The sequence below is a fragment of the Pichia membranifaciens genome, assembly GCF_001661235.1.
Source record: "Pichia membranifaciens NRRL Y-2026 unplaced genomic scaffold PICMEscaffold_4, whole genome shotgun sequence".
Lineage (NCBI taxonomy): Eukaryota > Fungi > Ascomycota > Pichiomycetes > Pichiales > Pichiaceae > Pichia > Pichia membranifaciens.
In genome coordinates, this window is record NW_017566985.1 from 888913 (window position 1) to 905608 (window position 16696).

The 16696-nt window shown below is 50.0% G+C and overlaps 11 protein-coding genes and 2 non-coding genes across 13 annotated transcripts; 6 read left to right on the plus strand and 7 right to left on the minus strand.

The window, feature by feature from the left end:
- Nucleotides 1-521: 521 nt before the first annotated feature.
- Nucleotides 522-1526, plus strand: PICMEDRAFT_27796 (hypothetical protein; the record flags this gene model as incomplete). The annotated part of the gene is made up of 1 exon (XM_019162515.1): nt 522-1526. A coding segment is annotated over one exon (1005 nt), but the record flags the coding sequence as incomplete, so codon positions are not given.
- A 217-nt stretch (nt 1527-1743) lies between these two features.
- PICMEDRAFT_34360 (hypothetical protein) lies at nt 1744-1995 on the minus strand (the record flags this gene model as incomplete). The annotated part of the gene is made up of 1 exon (XM_019162881.1): nt 1744-1995. One exon carries the CDS (start codon nt 1993-1995, stop codon nt 1744-1746), a length of 252 nt encoding a protein of 83 aa, XP_019017030.1.
- Nucleotides 1996-2028: 33 nt separating this feature from the next.
- PICMEDRAFT_17171 (hypothetical protein) lies at nt 2029-2853 on the plus strand. Its single transcript, XM_019161495.1, has one exon. It carries the CDS (start codon nt 2305-2307, stop codon nt 2722-2724), a length of 420 nt encoding a protein of 139 aa, XP_019017031.1. The 5' UTR covers nt 2029-2304; the 3' UTR covers nt 2725-2853.
- PICMEDRAFT_59513 (hypothetical protein) lies at nt 2832-3782 on the minus strand (the record flags this gene model as incomplete). Its single annotated transcript, XM_019163372.1, has 1 exon — nt 2832-3782. The coding sequence occupies one exon, from the start codon at nt 3780-3782 to the stop codon at nt 2832-2834; it is 951 nt and encodes a 316-aa protein (XP_019017032.1).
- A 772-nt stretch (nt 3783-4554) lies between these two features.
- On the plus strand, nt 4555-5301 carry PICMEDRAFT_73407 (hypothetical protein; the record flags this gene model as incomplete). Its single annotated transcript, XM_019164468.1, has 1 exon — nt 4555-5301. The coding sequence occupies one exon, from the start codon at nt 4555-4557 to the stop codon at nt 5299-5301; it is 747 nt and encodes a 248-aa protein (XP_019017033.1).
- Nucleotides 5302-5469: 168 nt separating this feature from the next.
- On the plus strand, nt 5470-7173 carry PICMEDRAFT_73408 (hypothetical protein; the record flags this gene model as incomplete). Its single annotated transcript, XM_019164469.1, has 1 exon — nt 5470-7173. The coding sequence occupies one exon, from the start codon at nt 5470-5472 to the stop codon at nt 7171-7173; it is 1704 nt and encodes a 567-aa protein (XP_019017034.1).
- On the minus strand, nt 6972-8183 carry PICMEDRAFT_17174 (hypothetical protein). The gene has a single exon (XM_019161496.1). It carries the CDS (start codon nt 8130-8132, stop codon nt 7254-7256), a length of 879 nt encoding a protein of 292 aa, XP_019017035.1. The 5' UTR covers nt 8133-8183; the 3' UTR covers nt 6972-7253.
- Nucleotides 8184-8342: 159 nt separating this feature from the next.
- Nucleotides 8343-11692, minus strand: PICMEDRAFT_73410 (hypothetical protein; the record flags this gene model as incomplete). The annotated part of the gene is made up of 3 exons (XM_019164470.1): nt 8343-9048; nt 9873-10425; nt 10804-11692. 3 exons carry the CDS (start codon nt 11690-11692, stop codon nt 8343-8345), a joined length of 2148 nt encoding a protein of 715 aa, XP_019017036.1.
- PICMEDRAFT_t97 lies at nt 9304-9376 on the minus strand. The gene has a single exon. It is a non-coding gene; the product is annotated as a tRNA-Arg (tRNA).
- Nucleotides 11693-12192: 500 nt separating the features above from the next.
- On the plus strand, nt 12193-13743 carry PICMEDRAFT_59519 (hypothetical protein; the record flags this gene model as incomplete). Its single annotated transcript, XM_019163373.1, has 1 exon — nt 12193-13743. One exon carries the CDS (start codon nt 12193-12195, stop codon nt 13741-13743), a length of 1551 nt encoding a protein of 516 aa, XP_019017037.1.
- A 203-nt stretch (nt 13744-13946) lies between these two features.
- On the minus strand, nt 13947-14300 carry PICMEDRAFT_73412 (hypothetical protein; the record flags this gene model as incomplete). The annotated part of the gene is made up of 1 exon (XM_019164471.1): nt 13947-14300. The coding sequence occupies one exon, from the start codon at nt 14298-14300 to the stop codon at nt 13947-13949; it is 354 nt and encodes a 117-aa protein (XP_019017038.1).
- A 327-nt stretch (nt 14301-14627) lies between these two features.
- PICMEDRAFT_t96 lies at nt 14628-14700 on the minus strand. Its single transcript has one exon. It is a non-coding gene; the product is annotated as a tRNA-Val (tRNA).
- Nucleotides 14701-15270: 570 nt separating this feature from the next.
- PICMEDRAFT_73413 (hypothetical protein) lies at nt 15271-16644 on the plus strand (the record flags this gene model as incomplete). The annotated part of the gene is made up of 1 exon (XM_019164472.1): nt 15271-16644. The coding sequence occupies one exon, from the start codon at nt 15271-15273 to the stop codon at nt 16642-16644; it is 1374 nt and encodes a 457-aa protein (XP_019017039.1).
- Between the last annotated feature and the right edge of the window lie 52 nt (nt 16645-16696).

Below are 16696 nucleotides of genomic sequence, written 5' to 3' on the forward strand. Positions count from 1 at the left end.
TTGCAAATGTAGCTGTCAAAAGATTGTTCCACGGCGACCCCTTACTGTTCGGACACCTGACAACTCGTCGAGACGCCTAGGTTTCCTGACCGACTTTATCATGCTGTCCCAGCCTGTGGGGGAAGCTCAACAGTCGATGACAAAACCGTTGTCGCAGCCTCCGATTTTTTTTCACCTCCATTTCCAGCCGTTTTCGGATGACGAGCGAGTCTCGTGTGGAAGAAAGCAAGGCATAAGAAGATGAAACTGGACGAAAAGGAGACCCAATAGTGGAAAGGAGCCTTGTTCGAGGTTGTGTAAGGACTAGGAGACCTAGAATGTTTGCACTTAGAAGAAGCGTGCTTAAGGCAGGCCTTTTAGGGGCGCAGAATGGCGCCAGAGCCGGCGCCAGAGCCGGTGTCAAGGATGCGAGAATCGCTATTTCAGGTATGACGATGAATTCGGTGAGATTCAACTCGACTGGGGACGGCAGCGGCGAATCGAAGACGTCGCAAGTACTCCACAACATCGAGAAGATCATCGACTCCGAGGAGCGGGAGATCGAGACGAGCTTGGGTTTTGACGAAGACCTTGCAGCCAAGCAGGAGCTGTTGCACAACACGACGTTGACCTCCGACCAGTTAGGGTACCTCAAGTCGGTCGGGTTGGTTGACGGGTGGTGGCCGTCCGACATCATTCAGCAGGTTCTCGAGTACGTGCACGTGTTTTCCGGTCTGCCATGGTGGAGCACGATTGCCGTGACCACTGTTGCGTTCAGAGTCTTGTTGTTCCCTCTCTTCATGAAGTCGTCCGACACGATGGCGCGGTCGCAGAGCATCATGCCTGAGACCAAGCGGTTGAGAAAGGAGATGACGAACGCGATGACCACGGGCGACCGTGCGCTACAGCAAAGAAAGCAGATGGAGTTGAGCATGTTGAACAAGAAACACGGTGTCAAGTACTCGAGGATGTTTTTGTCCCCCGCCACGCAGATGGTCTACTCGGTCGGTTCTTTCTTCGGTATCAGGGAGATGGGCAGTCTCCCTGTGGAAGGGTTGAGCACCCAGGGTACCCTATGGTTCGAGAACTTAGCTGCGCCAGATCCGTACATCGGCTTGCAGTTGATTTCGGCGGCCTTGTACTCCGTGGCGTTCAAGTACGGTGGCGACACGGGCAATGCGCAGTTCGGCGGCGCCATGAAGAAGGTGTTCATGGTGTTGCCGTTTGCGTCCATTGCGTTCACGTGGAACATGAGTGCCGCAGTGATGGTGTACTTCGGGGCGAACGGCTTGTGCTCGATCATCCAGTCGCAGCTGCTCAGAAATGCGGCCTTCAGAAGAACGGTGGGCATGTTCCCGCTTCCTACGCAGGCGCAGCTGGCCCAGAACCCGCAGAAGGGCATGTTCGACAACTTCAACGACACGTGGAAGGAGATGCAGCAGAACAACAAGGTCCGTGCCGAGAGAGAGGAGGAGGCCATGAAGGGCGTCGAGCTGGCCCGCAAGCAGGCCACGTCCAACAGGGTCATCGTCAAGAGCAAGCACCGCAAGGCCAAGAAGGCTGCCGACAGCAACTGAGCCCGGCGGCCCGCCCCCTCCGCCCCGGCGCCTCTTCTCCTGTAAATAGACTGCTGTGCATGGCCGTTTGTATAAAAAAGATAACTTGTTTTAAGACGGGTCTATACTGCTTATAAAGAACAACATCCGGCAATGAACGAATAAATAAATAAACCAAGAGCTGGCCACACGCCATGCCCCGGCCCTCCTACGGGTTCTGCAGCAAGTTCTTGAGCTCCGCCTCAGAGAAGTTCCCCACGTGCTTCTTCACCTCCACGCCCTTGTCCAGTCTCACCACAACGGTCGGCTGGACGCCCTGGCATTCTCTGATGAGCACAGGCAGGTATGGGTGTTGTTTCTTGATTTCCGGGTATGCCTTCAGAACAAAGTTCTTGAACGTTGATGCTGCCTGTGGAAGCAGGAATCTGATTTCCTTCACGGCTGGGGAGATGGCGACCATTTCTGTCTAGCTGCTGTCTTGTTTCTGGGCTCTAGCACCTTCTATCTTCCCTCCCTGCCTTCCCCGTCTCTCCGTCTCCTTCTGCTGCTCCTACCATGTTACCACTTAACACTACCGTCCCAGAGAGGGGAAGCGTCCTGCGAGACGCCGCCGGCGCGTGCGGAAAAAAGGCTGGCGGGCCGATCGGCCCAAACATGTTTTTGCCCGGTTTTTGTTGAAGAGACGAAGAGACAGAAGGCAAAGGAAGAAGACGACGGAGACGGGGAAAGAAGGAAACAGAGCCAGAGCCAGGGCGATAGAGGTAACAGGATGTCTGTACAGAAGCTGAACGCGGTGGAGCTGCAGCAGGGGACGGCGGCAAGTGCGTCGTGGCACCGGGACTACGCGGACACGAACACGGTGTACGTCGGAAACCTACCGGCAGAGCTGAACGAGCACGATCTTCTGATCCTGTTCTCGCAGTACGGGGTGCCGACGGCGGTGAGGCTGGCGCGGGACCCGCAGACAGGCCGCAGCAAGCGGTTTGCGTTCCTCACGTACGAGGCGTGGGAGAGCACGGTGCTGGCGGTGGACAACTTCGACAGCTGGAACGTGACGCCGCAGCACCGGCTGCGGGTGAACCACGCGTACTACAAGGGCCGGGGAGGCGGCTCTGGCGCTGGGGACGACGAGGCGGCCCGGTGGGAGCGGGCGGTGCAGGCGGAGCTGCTCGACAAGGACTTTGCCTAGCGTGGCACATGGCTGGTGTAAACTGTACATCTTCTATAGCTACATCGGAGTAAGAGAAGGACCGAGCGGGCGCTGCCCGCCGGCAGCAGGCGTGCTTGTCGGCGGCACTATGCAGGGGGCATCGGCTGGTCGGCGTCGGCCTCGCTGGCCTTGGCGGCCTCGCTGGCCCGGTCGACGGAGCCGTCGCCAGCCGGCTCCGGCTGCTCCTGGCGCAAGAGCTCCACCGCCTGCTGCATGTACCTTTCGTCACGTCTGCTCATGTCGTCGTCATCGTCGTCTTCGACGTCGTCTGCTGCCCGCACCGCCGCCTCGTCCTCGTCCCGCTCCTCCCGTATCGTCGTGTCGCCGTCCTCAACGTCCTCGTCCTCGTCGACAGCAATGGCTTCCGCATCCGCGTCCACGTCTACGTCCGCGTCCACGTCCTCCGTGAAAAGCACGTCCAGTCCGTTCCCGGGGCGTGTCTTCTCCGCTAGCTTGCCGAACACCACCGACTCCTGACGCACCACGCTCCGAGCGCGTTCGACTATCCGCCCGCTGGCCTCCTCGATCAGGCCGTACGAGTCCACGTAGTAGTCGTGGTAGACGCGGTCGATGTTGTCGAGCTTGCTCGTCAAGCTCGCAAGGTTTGTCTTGTACGACACCAAGTTCCGTATCTTCCCCTTCCGCAGCTTGCTGTTCGCAACCTCGCTGCTCTTCAACTCCTTCACAAGCGTCTTATACTCGCTCTGGAACTCGTCCCGTCGGACCCGGTTCCGGCCCTCGTACTCGTTCTTGATGTCTCCGATCTTGTCTCCAAACTCTCGCTGCAGAAGCTCCCCCAAGTACCGGTGCTGGTTCGATATCAGATACTGGTAGTTGCTGAACGTGCTGAGCGCATTGCAGTGCTCCCCGCTCCCCTTGGAGCGGGAGATCTTCTCGATCACGGCGCCAAAGTCGCCAAACGCATCGGACGCCTCCTTTAGCTTCTGGCTCAACGCCTCGCAGCACCTGCTCAGCTCCTGCATCTGCTCAACGCTCTCCGAGACGTCTTTCTTCGTCACCAACACGTCCAACGCCATCGTCGTCGGCGTCGTCGACGTCATCGACGTCAGAGAAGGGTTCGACATGTTCGAATGGATCGACCACGACGCATTGTCCGTCCGCTTCTTCCGCCCGGACCGGTGCTTCACCTTGTTTATCTCAAGCTTCCCCTCGTCTATCTCCATCTCTCCGCTCGCGTTGCTGCCGCTGTTGCCCCCGTTCACGTACGACAAGAACTCGGAAAGATGTGGCGGCGGCGGCGGCGGCGCCATCCTCTTCCCCTTCCTCTCTGAACGGGTTGGGCTCTTTGGGCTTGTCAGGCTAACTCCGCTGGTGACGCTCTTGGGGCTGTCCTGCGTGCTCATAAGTGCCTTTTTCTTTGCTGTCTCTCTCTCTCGCTTGCTTCCAGACCGCTTCTAGCACACACCGGTATTGTTGCTGTTGCTGCTTCTAATATTGCCACAACCTCTTCTGCTTCTTTAATGTCCTCCTGGCCCTGCTCGAGACAACACTCCCAGGCCTCTTTCCTCATGTAGTAGCAGCCAGCAAAGACGCCCGCGTTCTCGTTTCGCTCAGCTAATCGACGGCCGTTTTTCAGGTGTTGGATCTGCTTTGCTCAGCTCAGCTCAGCTTAACGCTTCCTGCTGCTGCACTCGGGTGCCCGGTTGGGCAAAGTACCACACTGCATTGATACCAGCATCATCTAAAGCGATGGCAGAAACGGCACCGAGTCTAGCACAGCAATCGTCGGCCTCGCAGCCGGCCACGGCGAGCCCGGCGTCGTCCGCACCGACATCGAAACAGGTCAGTATGAAGGCTCTGTCGTATCTTCTCAACGAGACAGTAGCCCATGCGGTGAGGTCGACCATTAAGTCGAGGTCGGAAGACGGCCTCAGCGGCGGCAGGGTGTTTGCGGACGTCCTTGGCCGTGTGGACTTCTTGAAGGACGCAACAGACGTGGTTGCTCCGTCCACGCTCTCCTACATGAACAGGATCGGCTACAACGTGGGCTTCAAAACGGCAAACATACTACTCATGGAGAACACAGACGCCACCTCTCTCGGCAATGTGTCCACAACGGCCTTGGTCGACAACCCGCTCGAGGCAATGAAGTTCATCTGCAGAGATGTGTGGAAAAACCTCTTTGGGAAGCAAATGGACAACTTGCGGACCAACCACATCGGCACCTTTGTGCTCATCGACAACAAGCCTGTGCCGTATGCGTCGTGCCACTTCTACGAAGGTTCTGCCGCCGTCATAGACAATTCCGGCTCCACCTCTACCCTCAGCACGCCCCGCAATATGACCATCAGCTCGTTCAATTCGCTCCCGGGGGTCTCTGAAACCGACCAGGAGCAGGGTCAGGACACAATCACCGACCCAACCTTGCTACGTGCCAGTGCCTACCTTGAGTTCAACTGCGGCGTCATCCAGGGCGTCCTCCAGTGCCTAGGCGTGGGCTCTGGCATTGCCAGTGTTTCTGTTCAGCCCGAAGAGGAAGGCAGAAACGGCGACGCGAGAAGCGTCGTTTATACTGTGGAGACCAGATCCGCTTGAGAGATAGCGAGAGAAATGCGGGGGGACAGGACAGGTCTGGCTGGCTTTCTGGTTTACCACCGATAGATACCGTAACAATGCAGAAACAGGCTGCCGTGTGCTTTCAGAAACGGGTAAGGCTGTCAACCCCCTACTCTTCAAACTGTGGGCCTCTGCACAAGCCATATCATGAACGTCAACAACGCTGTCACTGCTATTGCCTCCTCAACGGGTGACATCAGTAGTAATGGCAACGGGACCAGTGCAGCCGATGAGGCGGAAATTTTACCCCACGATATACCAAGGTCGGTGCTCATTGGGAGACCATTGCTTATCTTCACGTCATGCTTTGTCTCAATATGTGTGTTCTTGTTCGGATATGACCAAGGTTATTTCAGTTCGATCATTGTCAACCCCTACTTCAAAGAAGAGTTCGACAACCCGAGCTCCGTGCAAATCGGAACGGTCGTGGCAATTCTCGAGATCGGTGCCTTGATCACCTCTCTCTCGTTGACGCTGGTGGCAGAAAAATTAGGCCGACGCAAGACAACTAGACTAGGGTCCCTTCTTTTCTCCATAGGTGGTATAATACAAACGGGATCAACAAACCTCACCGTCCTGGGTGTTGGAAGATTTATTTCTGGTATGGGAGTGGGCTTTTTGAGCGGAACGGCTCCAACCTACATGATTGAGATTTCGTCCCCGGAGTTGCGTGGTTTTTTGGGCTGTGTCCAGTTCACAGGTAACATTCTCGGTTACTCGTCCTCGATTTGGTTGGACTACTTTTGCAGCTACATTGAAAGTAACATGTCTTTCAGGATTCCGCTAGCTTCGCAGGCCTTTTTCGGATTTGTCCTCTTTTTCGGTTCGTTTGTCCTAGTTGAAAGTCCAAGATGGCTTTTAGAGCACGATCACGATGAGGAAGGCTTGGTTGTCATTGCAGATCTATTTGCCAACGGACAAGTGCACAACGAAGAAGCACTCACCGAATTTAAAAATATCAAAGAAAACGTATTGGTTGGAAGATTAGAAGGGAAGTTGAACTTTTTGCAAACCATACGGAGATATCCTCGACGGATATTCATTGCATGCTCGGCTCAGATGTTTGCCCAGCTCAACGGTATTAACGTCATCTCGTACTATGCTCCTTTAGTTTTTGAACATGCCGGCTGGGTTGGTCGTGACGCACTCAAGATGACAGGGCTTAACTCCTTAATATATTTGCTGTCCACATTAATCCCATGGAAATTGTCAGAATCTTGGGGAAGGCGGCCGTTGCTTATGCTTGGTGGTCTGGGGATGGGAATTTCCCTAGTGTTGATCTCGATAAACGCATACATGAAAAATTCTGTCATGGTTGTGATATTTGTCTCGGTTTACAATTCTTTGTTTGGAATATCATGGGGACCGATTGGTTGGTTAATTGGCCCCGAAGTACTTCCCAACAAGGCTAGATCAAGTGGATCTTCACTGGCGACCGCAACAAATTGGATCTGTAACTTCATCGTTGGACAGTCAGCCCCAATTTTATTAGAGAAAATCTCCTGGAGGTTGTATTTGATTCATGCAGTTTCATGTTTCACTTCTTTCACTGTTGTCTATTGGGTATATCCTGAAACCAAGGGATTATCATTAGAGGAAATGGACTCTATTTTTAATGATTCAACTTCTTCAAGGCATCCTAGTTTTGCTAGCAGCACTACGTCTACGCCAGTGTTTGATTTAGAGCAGAGGGTGGGCGGTATTTCTGCTAATGTTAGTACCAACAGTACGCCACTGTTGCCTACCATGGATGACTCCATTGATGTGGAGATTCCAAGTCTAAAATCGATACACAAGTTCAAAACTGATGATAGCAAAAGTATACGGAGTTTCAAGAGTTGGATGGGTTAATTAGGACGTACGAAGTACTGGGTGCTATAGATTTTTGATTACTATTATTTTATGTAAATGTACATACGTGACAATATACATTATACTTCTGGGTTTGGTAACCTCGTGTAACAAGCAATGTATTTACTTCCGTTATTACGACTGACCTTTTTACCTTCTTCGGTGGCATTCGTCATGATATCGACGCATACATCAGATTGTTCTTGCTCGGGAGAGAGTCTTTCAAACATTGGATGTTCGTCCAAATGTTTTTTCATCCATTCGTGTAGATCGAAAACATCCGTAATGGTGTATAAGATTCCACCTTCTTTAAGGACATATGCATATTCAGATAACAATGTATTGGTAATAATTCTGGCCTTGTGCTTTCTTTGTTTGAAATGTGGATCAGGGAAACAAAAAAACATCTTATCCAATTGACCACGTCTGAAGAAATTCGGAAGAAATTTCATCGAGTTGGCTCTGATGACAGCACAATTGTTGAACTTGGCATCATCCTTGTGAGATTCACGTAATGCCCTTATTCTTTCTTCTACATACTCTGTCACTTGCACTCTGATTTCCATTCCTAGTATTCTGCGTTCAGGAAAATGTTCGGCCAATGCTACGAGTAATCCACCATACCCACATCCTATATCTGCAATCGTCACTTGTTTGTCTTCGTTCTCATCCGTTGGGTATAATTTCGACCAATCCATTTCCTCTGGCGAAATAGGATAATCAAGCTTGTGATCTGAGAAAGGATTCGAATGTGCACGTTGTCTATAGTACCTCTTTTTTGGTAGCGGCTTTGTCTCTTTCATATCTGACGTTGGTTCTGCTATCTTCACCTGCTTCGTTTGTCTTTCTTCCTGTTTTGCTTGTCTATATTGCTTCCTCTTGGATGGAACGGTTGGATCCGGAGAACTTTCGGAGGGAGACCCCTCCTTTACTGGAACAGGTGTGGCTTCTGTCGACATTTTTTCAAGTTCTGGCGTCTGGCAGCTGCTACTTTTTTGGGTTTATCAAGGAATTAGTTCTTTTCATAGTACAAAAGAAGTGCAAAATATGTTGAAAATTGAACAAAAAGAAAAAAAAAAAATCTCGAAAATTTAGCTTTTTCATTATTTACTTCAGTATTATATGTATTGTTTGGTGTATGTACAGGTGCTATATAGAATCTAGTCTATCTAATCCTTCTGTTCTGGGTTCTCTGCCTTGTCTAGCTCGTTCTTACGGCTTTCAAGAGTCAATGCTAAACTGTTGGTTGTACTTTCCAAAGTTCTTACAATGCCGGCACCGGAAGCCATAGTCAAGAGACCAACCAGTTCGGCTCTCAACTCAGGTAAAGATTGCAAGTTCTTGAATGTTTCGATATCTTCAAGAGTCATGTATTCGTCACCCACCTTACCACCCATCACAAACAATCTTTCTTTTTGTGTGGCTAGAACCTTGGAGACATCTTTGACGGTCTTTGGGTCTAGGTCCTTGATCAAAATGGCTGCAGTTGGGCCCTTTAGCAAATTTTCTAGTGGGTGTCTGACCTTGTTTCTTCTAATCATTCTGCCGGCAGCCTTACTTGCAGGATCGGAGTGAGAGGATGCACGAAGAAAGTACTTGAAAAGCGATCCCTTGAGCTTCCTGAACTCAACCTTATTCGTCTTGTTCTTTTCATCTATCTTTTTCAGCTGTTTGCGGATGTTTTCATTTTCTGTGGAAAGTAAGTTATTGTGGTGTGCCAATAAAACAATGGAGTTTTCACGCCACATGTGTGTGTACATGTCAATCAAGTATGTCTTTCTGGAGTCTGCCGCTTTCTGCGTATTTCTGACCTCGGTTGCAGCGGTAGCTACCGGTTCGGCGGTGCTAGCATAACCACGTACAAAGGCCACTCTGCTGGTCAGTACCGGTCTGCTCCATGATCTCATCATCATCATTGTAGTGGTTGGGTAATCGGCGGTAACTTTTAAGCCTAAAACACCTTTCTTGCACCGGTACACGACTTCTATCTTCATCCCCCGATTCATCTACCCGCTTGAATAGTAGAAAGATGGAGATCTTCGATTTTTCAGGTGAGAGGGTGAGAAAGGACCAAGACAGAGCCGGGTAAGTTTGCTTGTATAAATGCAAAAAAATTCAAGCTAATGCCAGCACCCATGCTGGGAGTCGAACCCAGAATCTTTTGATTAGAAGTCAAACGCGTTAACCATTACGCTACACGGGCATTGCTCCACAAAAAGGGGCTTCAAATTGCTATGGAGCTAAACTCTTTAAAATCACGTGATATATAATGATCTGCTTATGTAATCCAATATTGGATTAAACACTTAGATGCCAAGCAAACAACTTATAGTTTCCCCGGACCCGGAAATCCTGGCGTTTAGTCCACATGTAAAATTTAGAACATATGTTCGGCTTCCGGCATCACAACAGGCACTCATACTGACCCGCCACGTCTCCAATGGAAGCGGGTGAATAACCCAGCCGCACTCTAAAATTGATCATTAGCGAAAAGACGGTGTTTTCGCGATTGGAAGACAGTGACAGAAAAGTCGGGGCGGAGAAGACAGATAACTTATAAGATAACTGCCTCGAATAGCAATATTTCCATGAAGCACGTGAAATTGTGCAGTTTGACACATGGTTGTGTTGCTAGTATCGAAATTATTGAAGTATATGTATGTATACAAGAGATGGATCATTCACTCTGTAATAACTACGTGGTTCTCACATAAGAGGAGGTAATTGTGGCAGGGTTCTTGACCAAATTATACAAGGGACACACCTTTTCGACGTCTGTTCTCAAGTGGTCCAACTGTCCATCAGTGAGCTCCGAATCAATGTAGACGACGTAATGGATGTTGTCAATGCCTGGAATTTCATCCTCGTGACCTTCAGCGCCTTTTCTCAAATCAACTTCTCCCGAGGTCTCGATTTCCAACTTGTTGATCGGTAACTTCTTGATACCTGCCACCACCAAATACATGTGGGTCAAGCATGCACCGAGAGCGCCGAGAAGAATTTCAGGGGCCGACGGGCCGAGGTTGAAGCCAACCCACTCTGGAGGGCTGTCCGCCAAAATCTGATGGTTTCTGATGGAGATCCTACGCACGCCACTTCTGCCCTCCACTGTAGTCAAGGCCCTGGGTTTTTTCACGGCAACAGACTCGTCCTCAAGGGCACGTTTGAACCATGCATCCATGGCAGGACCCTTTTGGGCCAAAAACCCTTGTAGAGTCTGGGAATCTTGTTGACGGGACATAGCACTTTCCACTGGTAGTTGGGAAACTTGATGTTTCGCTATATGCCCCGGAACCGTATATAGAAGAGAACACAGTAAAAGCAGGAAAAGAAAAAGAGAGCATTACCCCCAGAAATATCAAAAGCAAATGTAAAAGTGAGTCAAAGGGTCCACACTCTTATCACTTCCTAATAGGAAATTCATAGGATCGAGGAAAATTAATCTACTGTCAGGGGTTGACGTTAATGGACGCCACAGTAGCGAATTTAGCACTTCCTGCGGCAAGTCCGTGGGGGGGGGGGAAATAAAGGAAATTGAGAAATTAGAAAGTGGTTACAAACTCTAGCTAAGTTAATTACTTCTACACACTTTCATAGTAAGCAAAGGCCAGAAACGTTAGGTGCACTAACTAAAGAAGGGCTCGGTGGCTAACAATTCCTCAACAATTGAAGGATCGTGGCCGAAAACAACCTGGGCGTTTGTGTCCCTCTGTAGCCTTCGAAGTTTTTGGGTAGAGTTGTACCACTGGTAGTGGTCTCTCATCAAAAAGCCCTGTTTCCTGCCTCCGTTCTCATAGTGTTCTCTGAATATGGTGTGGTCTGAAGTGAATATCATTGTCCCGGTGTGAGGAAGGTTGACCTGTAAAATGATCAAGCCCGGAGTATGGCCAGGCATCAAATGGGTGGTCAGACCAGAAAAAAGATCAACTTTCTCCTCGTTAAACGTGTTCCATTGGAGGTCCAAGTCAATGTAGTATTTCAAGTAGGACCCGATCTCGGACTTGGTGGCTATCCCCCACACTGCATGCTTGAGCTCGATTTCGTGAACCCACACAATGACGTCCTGGCGGCCCTTAAAGTACTCCAATCCGCCCGCATGATCGATGTGTAGGTGTCCCACAATGATGTGTCTGACGTCCTTGATATCGTATCCCGCGTTTCGGATGGCCACGTCTAACGCCTGCGTTTCGTCGTCCTTGTTCACCCTGCAGTAGGCATCAAGCACCTCAGAACCCCACTTTTCTTCCCATCCTGGTTTTCCCGGTCCAACTTCGTATAGAATCAATCCGCTGATTGGATGGTCTATGAGAACAGTGTACATCTGCACATTTCTCCTCTCGTGCACCTTCGGAATCCCCTTGTCAGACTTCAGTTGGACATTACCTCCTTCGAAGAAAAAACTGGCGTCAGCCTCTAAGTTCCCAAGTTTCAGTATGAAAACTTTGGTGCCCTCCGGTGCCACGTTGGCAACTTGTGTTTTGATAATGGATCCTGGTCCTTCCGCGTACTCTCTCGACATTGCAGTGCTGGGACGAGAGCACAAAAGATGCGAGAAAGAGGGAAGTACTAGCGTAAGAGTTAAACAAGCAATTTTAAAAACCGACCGGCTGTTTGTGTCTTATGTTCGCCAGAAGTAACTGTGGTTTGAATACAATTACTACTGTACCGCTGACAGTGGTTCTGGCGTGCAGCTCCTTATCTCTGAGCCGACGGAAACGGGAAAAATAGATAGTGTGGCTTTGCAGCGAAAACGGTTTTCTTCCCCAGGTCGCTCCACAGTTACTCTAATTTAGATCCACGGGAGCAAAAGCATAACCGTTGAGAGTGGCACTAGCAAGCGGAGGAAGCAGGGAAGTTGACAGGTATAAAAGTGACATAAAACCTTCTACAACTGACAGGTTTTCGACCTTCCGCCGCTTAGCGATGAACCGGGCGTTCTTCTTTGTAGCTTTTTTTTAGCATTTGAATAGTGTTTTTTTACAGACAAGAAAAAACAGTTTTGCTTTCAAAAGTACATCAATGTCTTCAAAGGACGAATACACACAAGAGATTGAGCTAGAAGCTTCTTCGGAGGATGGACTGACCAATGATGAGAAAACACTCATAAGGCTCGGGTACACGCCCGAGTTCAAGAGAGAGCTTGGGTTGTGGTCAATTTTCTCCGTCTCCTTCTCTGTGATAGGGTTGTTGCCTTCTGTCGCTGCCACTCTCTTCTATGGTGTGGGCTATATTGGAATCCCGGGCATCTCTTGGGACTGGCCCATTGCATGCAGTGGTATCATTTGCGTCTCATTGGCCATGGCGGAGTTATGTTCGAGTATGCCCACTTCGGGCGGTCTCTACTATGCCGGTGCAGTGTTGGCACCAACGGGTTGGAAGGCATTGACGTCCTGGACCATTGGCTGGAGTAACTGGTTGGCACAGATTACCTGGGCACCCTCAGTGAAGTACACTTTGGCAAATTTGATTTTGGCATTAGCCCAGATCAAAAATCCAGATTATGAACCTCAAAAATATCAGGTGTTCTTGCTTGCTCTTTTGCTACTCTTCATTCACGGGATCTTGGGCTCCGTTCCAACAAAATATGTGGCACGTATCAATAGCATTGGCTCCTGTTTGAATGCTGCAGTCATCATCATCGGTATTGTGATGCTTTTGGTCGGGAACAAAAGAGAAGAACCGAAGTGGAACTCCAACTACCAAGTCTGGAGAGAGTTCAAGAACAATACCGAGTGGCCAGATGGAATTGCCCTCCTCATGTCTTTCCTTGCAGCTATTTGGTGTATTGCAGGTTTTGACGGTCCATTCCACTTGGCCGAGGAGTGTTCAAACGCTTCCACTGCTGCTCCAATTTCAATTGTCCTGACCACTGTGTTGGCGAGTGTTTTCGGATGGGTGTTGATGTTAATCATTGCGTACACCATTGTCGACGTCGAGGCGGTAATCAGCTCTGACATTGGACAGCCCTTTGCCACTTATTGTGATCAGTTGATGGGTACCGATGCGGCAACTGCACTGCTTGCCTTAATTGCCATCTGTTTATTCTTTACGGGCCAAGCCTGTGTGGTCACTGCCAGTAGAGTGGCCTATGCGTATGCCAGAGATGGCTGCTTTCCCTTCTCCAAGTATTGGAGCCAGGTTAACAAAACCACAAGAACTCCGGTTAGATGTGTTTGGGGTAACGTATCAATCGGTGCTTTGATTCTCTTGCTCACGTTCAACTCGGAAGCGATCTCTGCTATCTTTTCCCTCGGTGGCACTGCTGCATACATTGCCTTCACTATTCCTACGCTCTTGAAGTTATTTGCGCAGAACAAATTCAAGCCAGGGCCCTGGAACTTGGGCAAGTTCAGTGCCCCAGTCGGGATCTACGCCTGTAGCTTTGTTCTATTGATGGTTCCTATCTTGTCTTTTCCGCAAGTGAGAGGTGTCGACTTGAGCGCACAGGTGATGAACTGGACTTCGTTGGTGTACTACGGTCCAATGGCAATTGCATTGCTGTGGTATGCAATCGACGCTAGAAAGTGGTTCCAGGGGCCGAACGTTAGCAAAGACCACTTCATCAACTGAGGACATCTATCTTTTTCTATTCAGTTCTATTTTGCTTTCTTTTTCTTCCTCTTCATCCACTTAGCTGCCGTTCGTTGAAGGCGTACACGCCTCCACAACCGAAAACATAATTAATTATCCTTTATAACTCATTTAAAAAAACTATACGAGTATGGTTACACTTCTAGATTTTTTTCTCTATTCAGCCTGTCATTCGAGTAGCCTCACATGCAGCCGCTGTGATTGTTTAAAACCGATACTACTCCCATGAAGGTCAAAACATACACCACAACACCTGTACAGACAAGGATTCGTCTTCCAGTCTTAGCGGCCTGGTTGAACTTTTCGACTTTCTCATAAGCTGGTAGCTCACAATTGTCACCAAAGGCGTTCTTCTCGTCGGCGTAGTACGCTGTTTCGATCAAGTGCTTGGTCTCTTCGTCGGCATTTCTAATTATCTCCTCGTAGGCTGGCAACTCGTCGTTATCGTGGGACTCGTGCGCAGCCACAAACTGGGAAACTGCTGGTTGCGATACGTGGGTAGGCCTCATGCACATATCGTTGTCAGGATTTGTCATATACGTTGGGTGAACGGATGTATGCCGTATTTACTGACCCGAACAGGTGCCAGCAGTTGGGCTGCTTCTGCCAGAGCAAGGTCTTCTGTTTCAGAAAATCTTATCGCAGCTCGCCAGCCGACCATTCTCGCTCTCGAGGTGTTCGTGCCCGGGGTGCCGCGGTGAGGACGGGAGGGATTCGACGGACGGGGCTGGTGGCAGCAGGATTTTTTTATTACGTACGTTACTGGGTAGACGTGGGTCCATGATGTGTCAAAAAGAAGCTGTGGAAACTAGAAAGTGCAGAAAGAATCAACAAAAACAAGACGCAAAAAAGAAACGTCAAATTAGTCGATGCGAGGTTTGAACTCGCGACCTTCCCCGTGTGAAGGGGACGTCGTAACCACTAGACCAAACGACTGATTTGTGATTGGGTTCTATGCTTCTGCACTATGGCAAAACGTAGCTGTGCCAAATATAGAATGTCTCTCCAAAACATGCACTAGCTGTACTTCATATTGAAGGCTTGGACCCGTATCATGTAGCATGTCTAGCTTGTCTATGAAAAATCAGGGAAAACAAACATCTGACAGTTTGAATCCAAAACTTTTGTCATACACCTACTCTTCCCTACTGGTTCCATCCACGCTTACATAAGCATACCAGTCGATCGACCCGTTTTTCCTTTTTTTTTGTATTTCCCCGCCCTGCAAGGGCTATACGGGCTGTACGAGCTATACGAGGCCAGATATGCGGTGAAGCCCCGGCGGTTATTGTCCTCGGAAACGCCAGCCTGTCGTCATTGGAGACCTCGTACACACGCACAAAGGAGGACTGCGGTGTCTATTTTCTGGCTTCTGAGGCCCATCCCTTGCATTTTGGCGGGGACTATAAAGAGTAGCTGTTCCCCGTCAGCAGTCTTCTTGGCCACAGCATTGTCCACACCCCAGAAGTTTTAGTTACAGAAGAATACGACGAAGAACGGCGCAAAATGTCAGCTCCGAGATCGAAACAAGGTGGAAAAACAGACGCCGGGTACGAGCCAACGACCGAATACGAGTTCGGCGGCCCCGTGGGGGCCCTGGGCATGATGATCGGGTTCCCGCTGTTGATGTACTATATGTGGATCAGCCAGCGGTTCTACGGCGGGTCACCAGCATGGCCCGCTGGCGGCGAGTCGTGGTCCAGCTTCTTGCACCAACTGCAGTCCTACTTTGTGGACTACGCGATCCCATCGTACTTCACGTTCTTCATCTTCACAGCGTTCATCGTGCTGCAGGGCACGTTTTACGTGACGTTGCCCGGCGTGTGGACCAAGGGTCAGCCATTAAAGCACCTCCACGACAAGCAGTTGCCATACTTCTGTAACGCGTATGCGTCGCTCTACACGACGTTGACCCTCGTGTTCACCATGCACTGGTCGGGCATCTTCAAGCTCTACTACATCCTCGACCACTTCCCGGAGATCATGACGTGCTCCATTTTCTATGGGTTCTCCTTCGCCATTGGTCTTTACATGTACACGCTGCTTGTTTCCAAGGACTACCACCGCATGTCGGGCAACCACATCTACGACTTGTTCATGGGTGCTCCATTGAACCCCAGAATCGGCATCATCGACTTGAAGATGTTCTTCGAGGTCCGCTTGCCGTGGTATATTTTGCTCTTGCTGGGGCTTTCCGTCGTGCTCAAGCAGTACGAGGTCTACGGACGCGTCTCCCCAGAGGCTGCCTTCTTGGCCTTCGCCTACTACCTCTACGCCAACGCGTGCTCCAAGGGGGAGGAGTTGATTGTCCCAACGTGGGACATGGCCTACGAGAAGTTCGGCTTCATGTTGATCTTCTGGAACATCTCTGGCGTGCCTTTCAGCTACTGCCAGGGCGCCCTCTATCTCTACTACCACGAGCCAAGAGAGTACGACTGGTCGACAGCATACTTGGCGCTCTGCTACACACTGCTCTTTGCCTCCTACTACTTCTTCGACACGGCAAATGGCCAGAAGAACTCGTTCAGGAAAATCATGGCAGGTGACAAGGCCATCAGAAAGACGTTCCCATTTTTGCCATACCAAGTCTTGAAGAACCCAAAATACATCAAGTGCAAGAACGGCTCTACGCTCTTGACTGACGGTTGGTACAGATACGCCAGAAAGATCCACTACACTGCCGACTGGATCCAATCGTGCACGTGGGGCCTCATCTGTGGCTTCAACTCTTTCTTCCCCTGGTTCTTCCCTGTCTTCTACTTTGTCGTTCTCATCCATAGAACCCAGAGAGATTTGGCTAAGTGCAGAAAGAAATACGGCCAGGACTGGGTTGAATACGAAAAGGAATGTCCTTGGTTGTTCATTCCGTACGTCTACTAGTTAGGAACTCCTATTTATTCATTATATAGTATAGAACAATTACAGCTTAGTT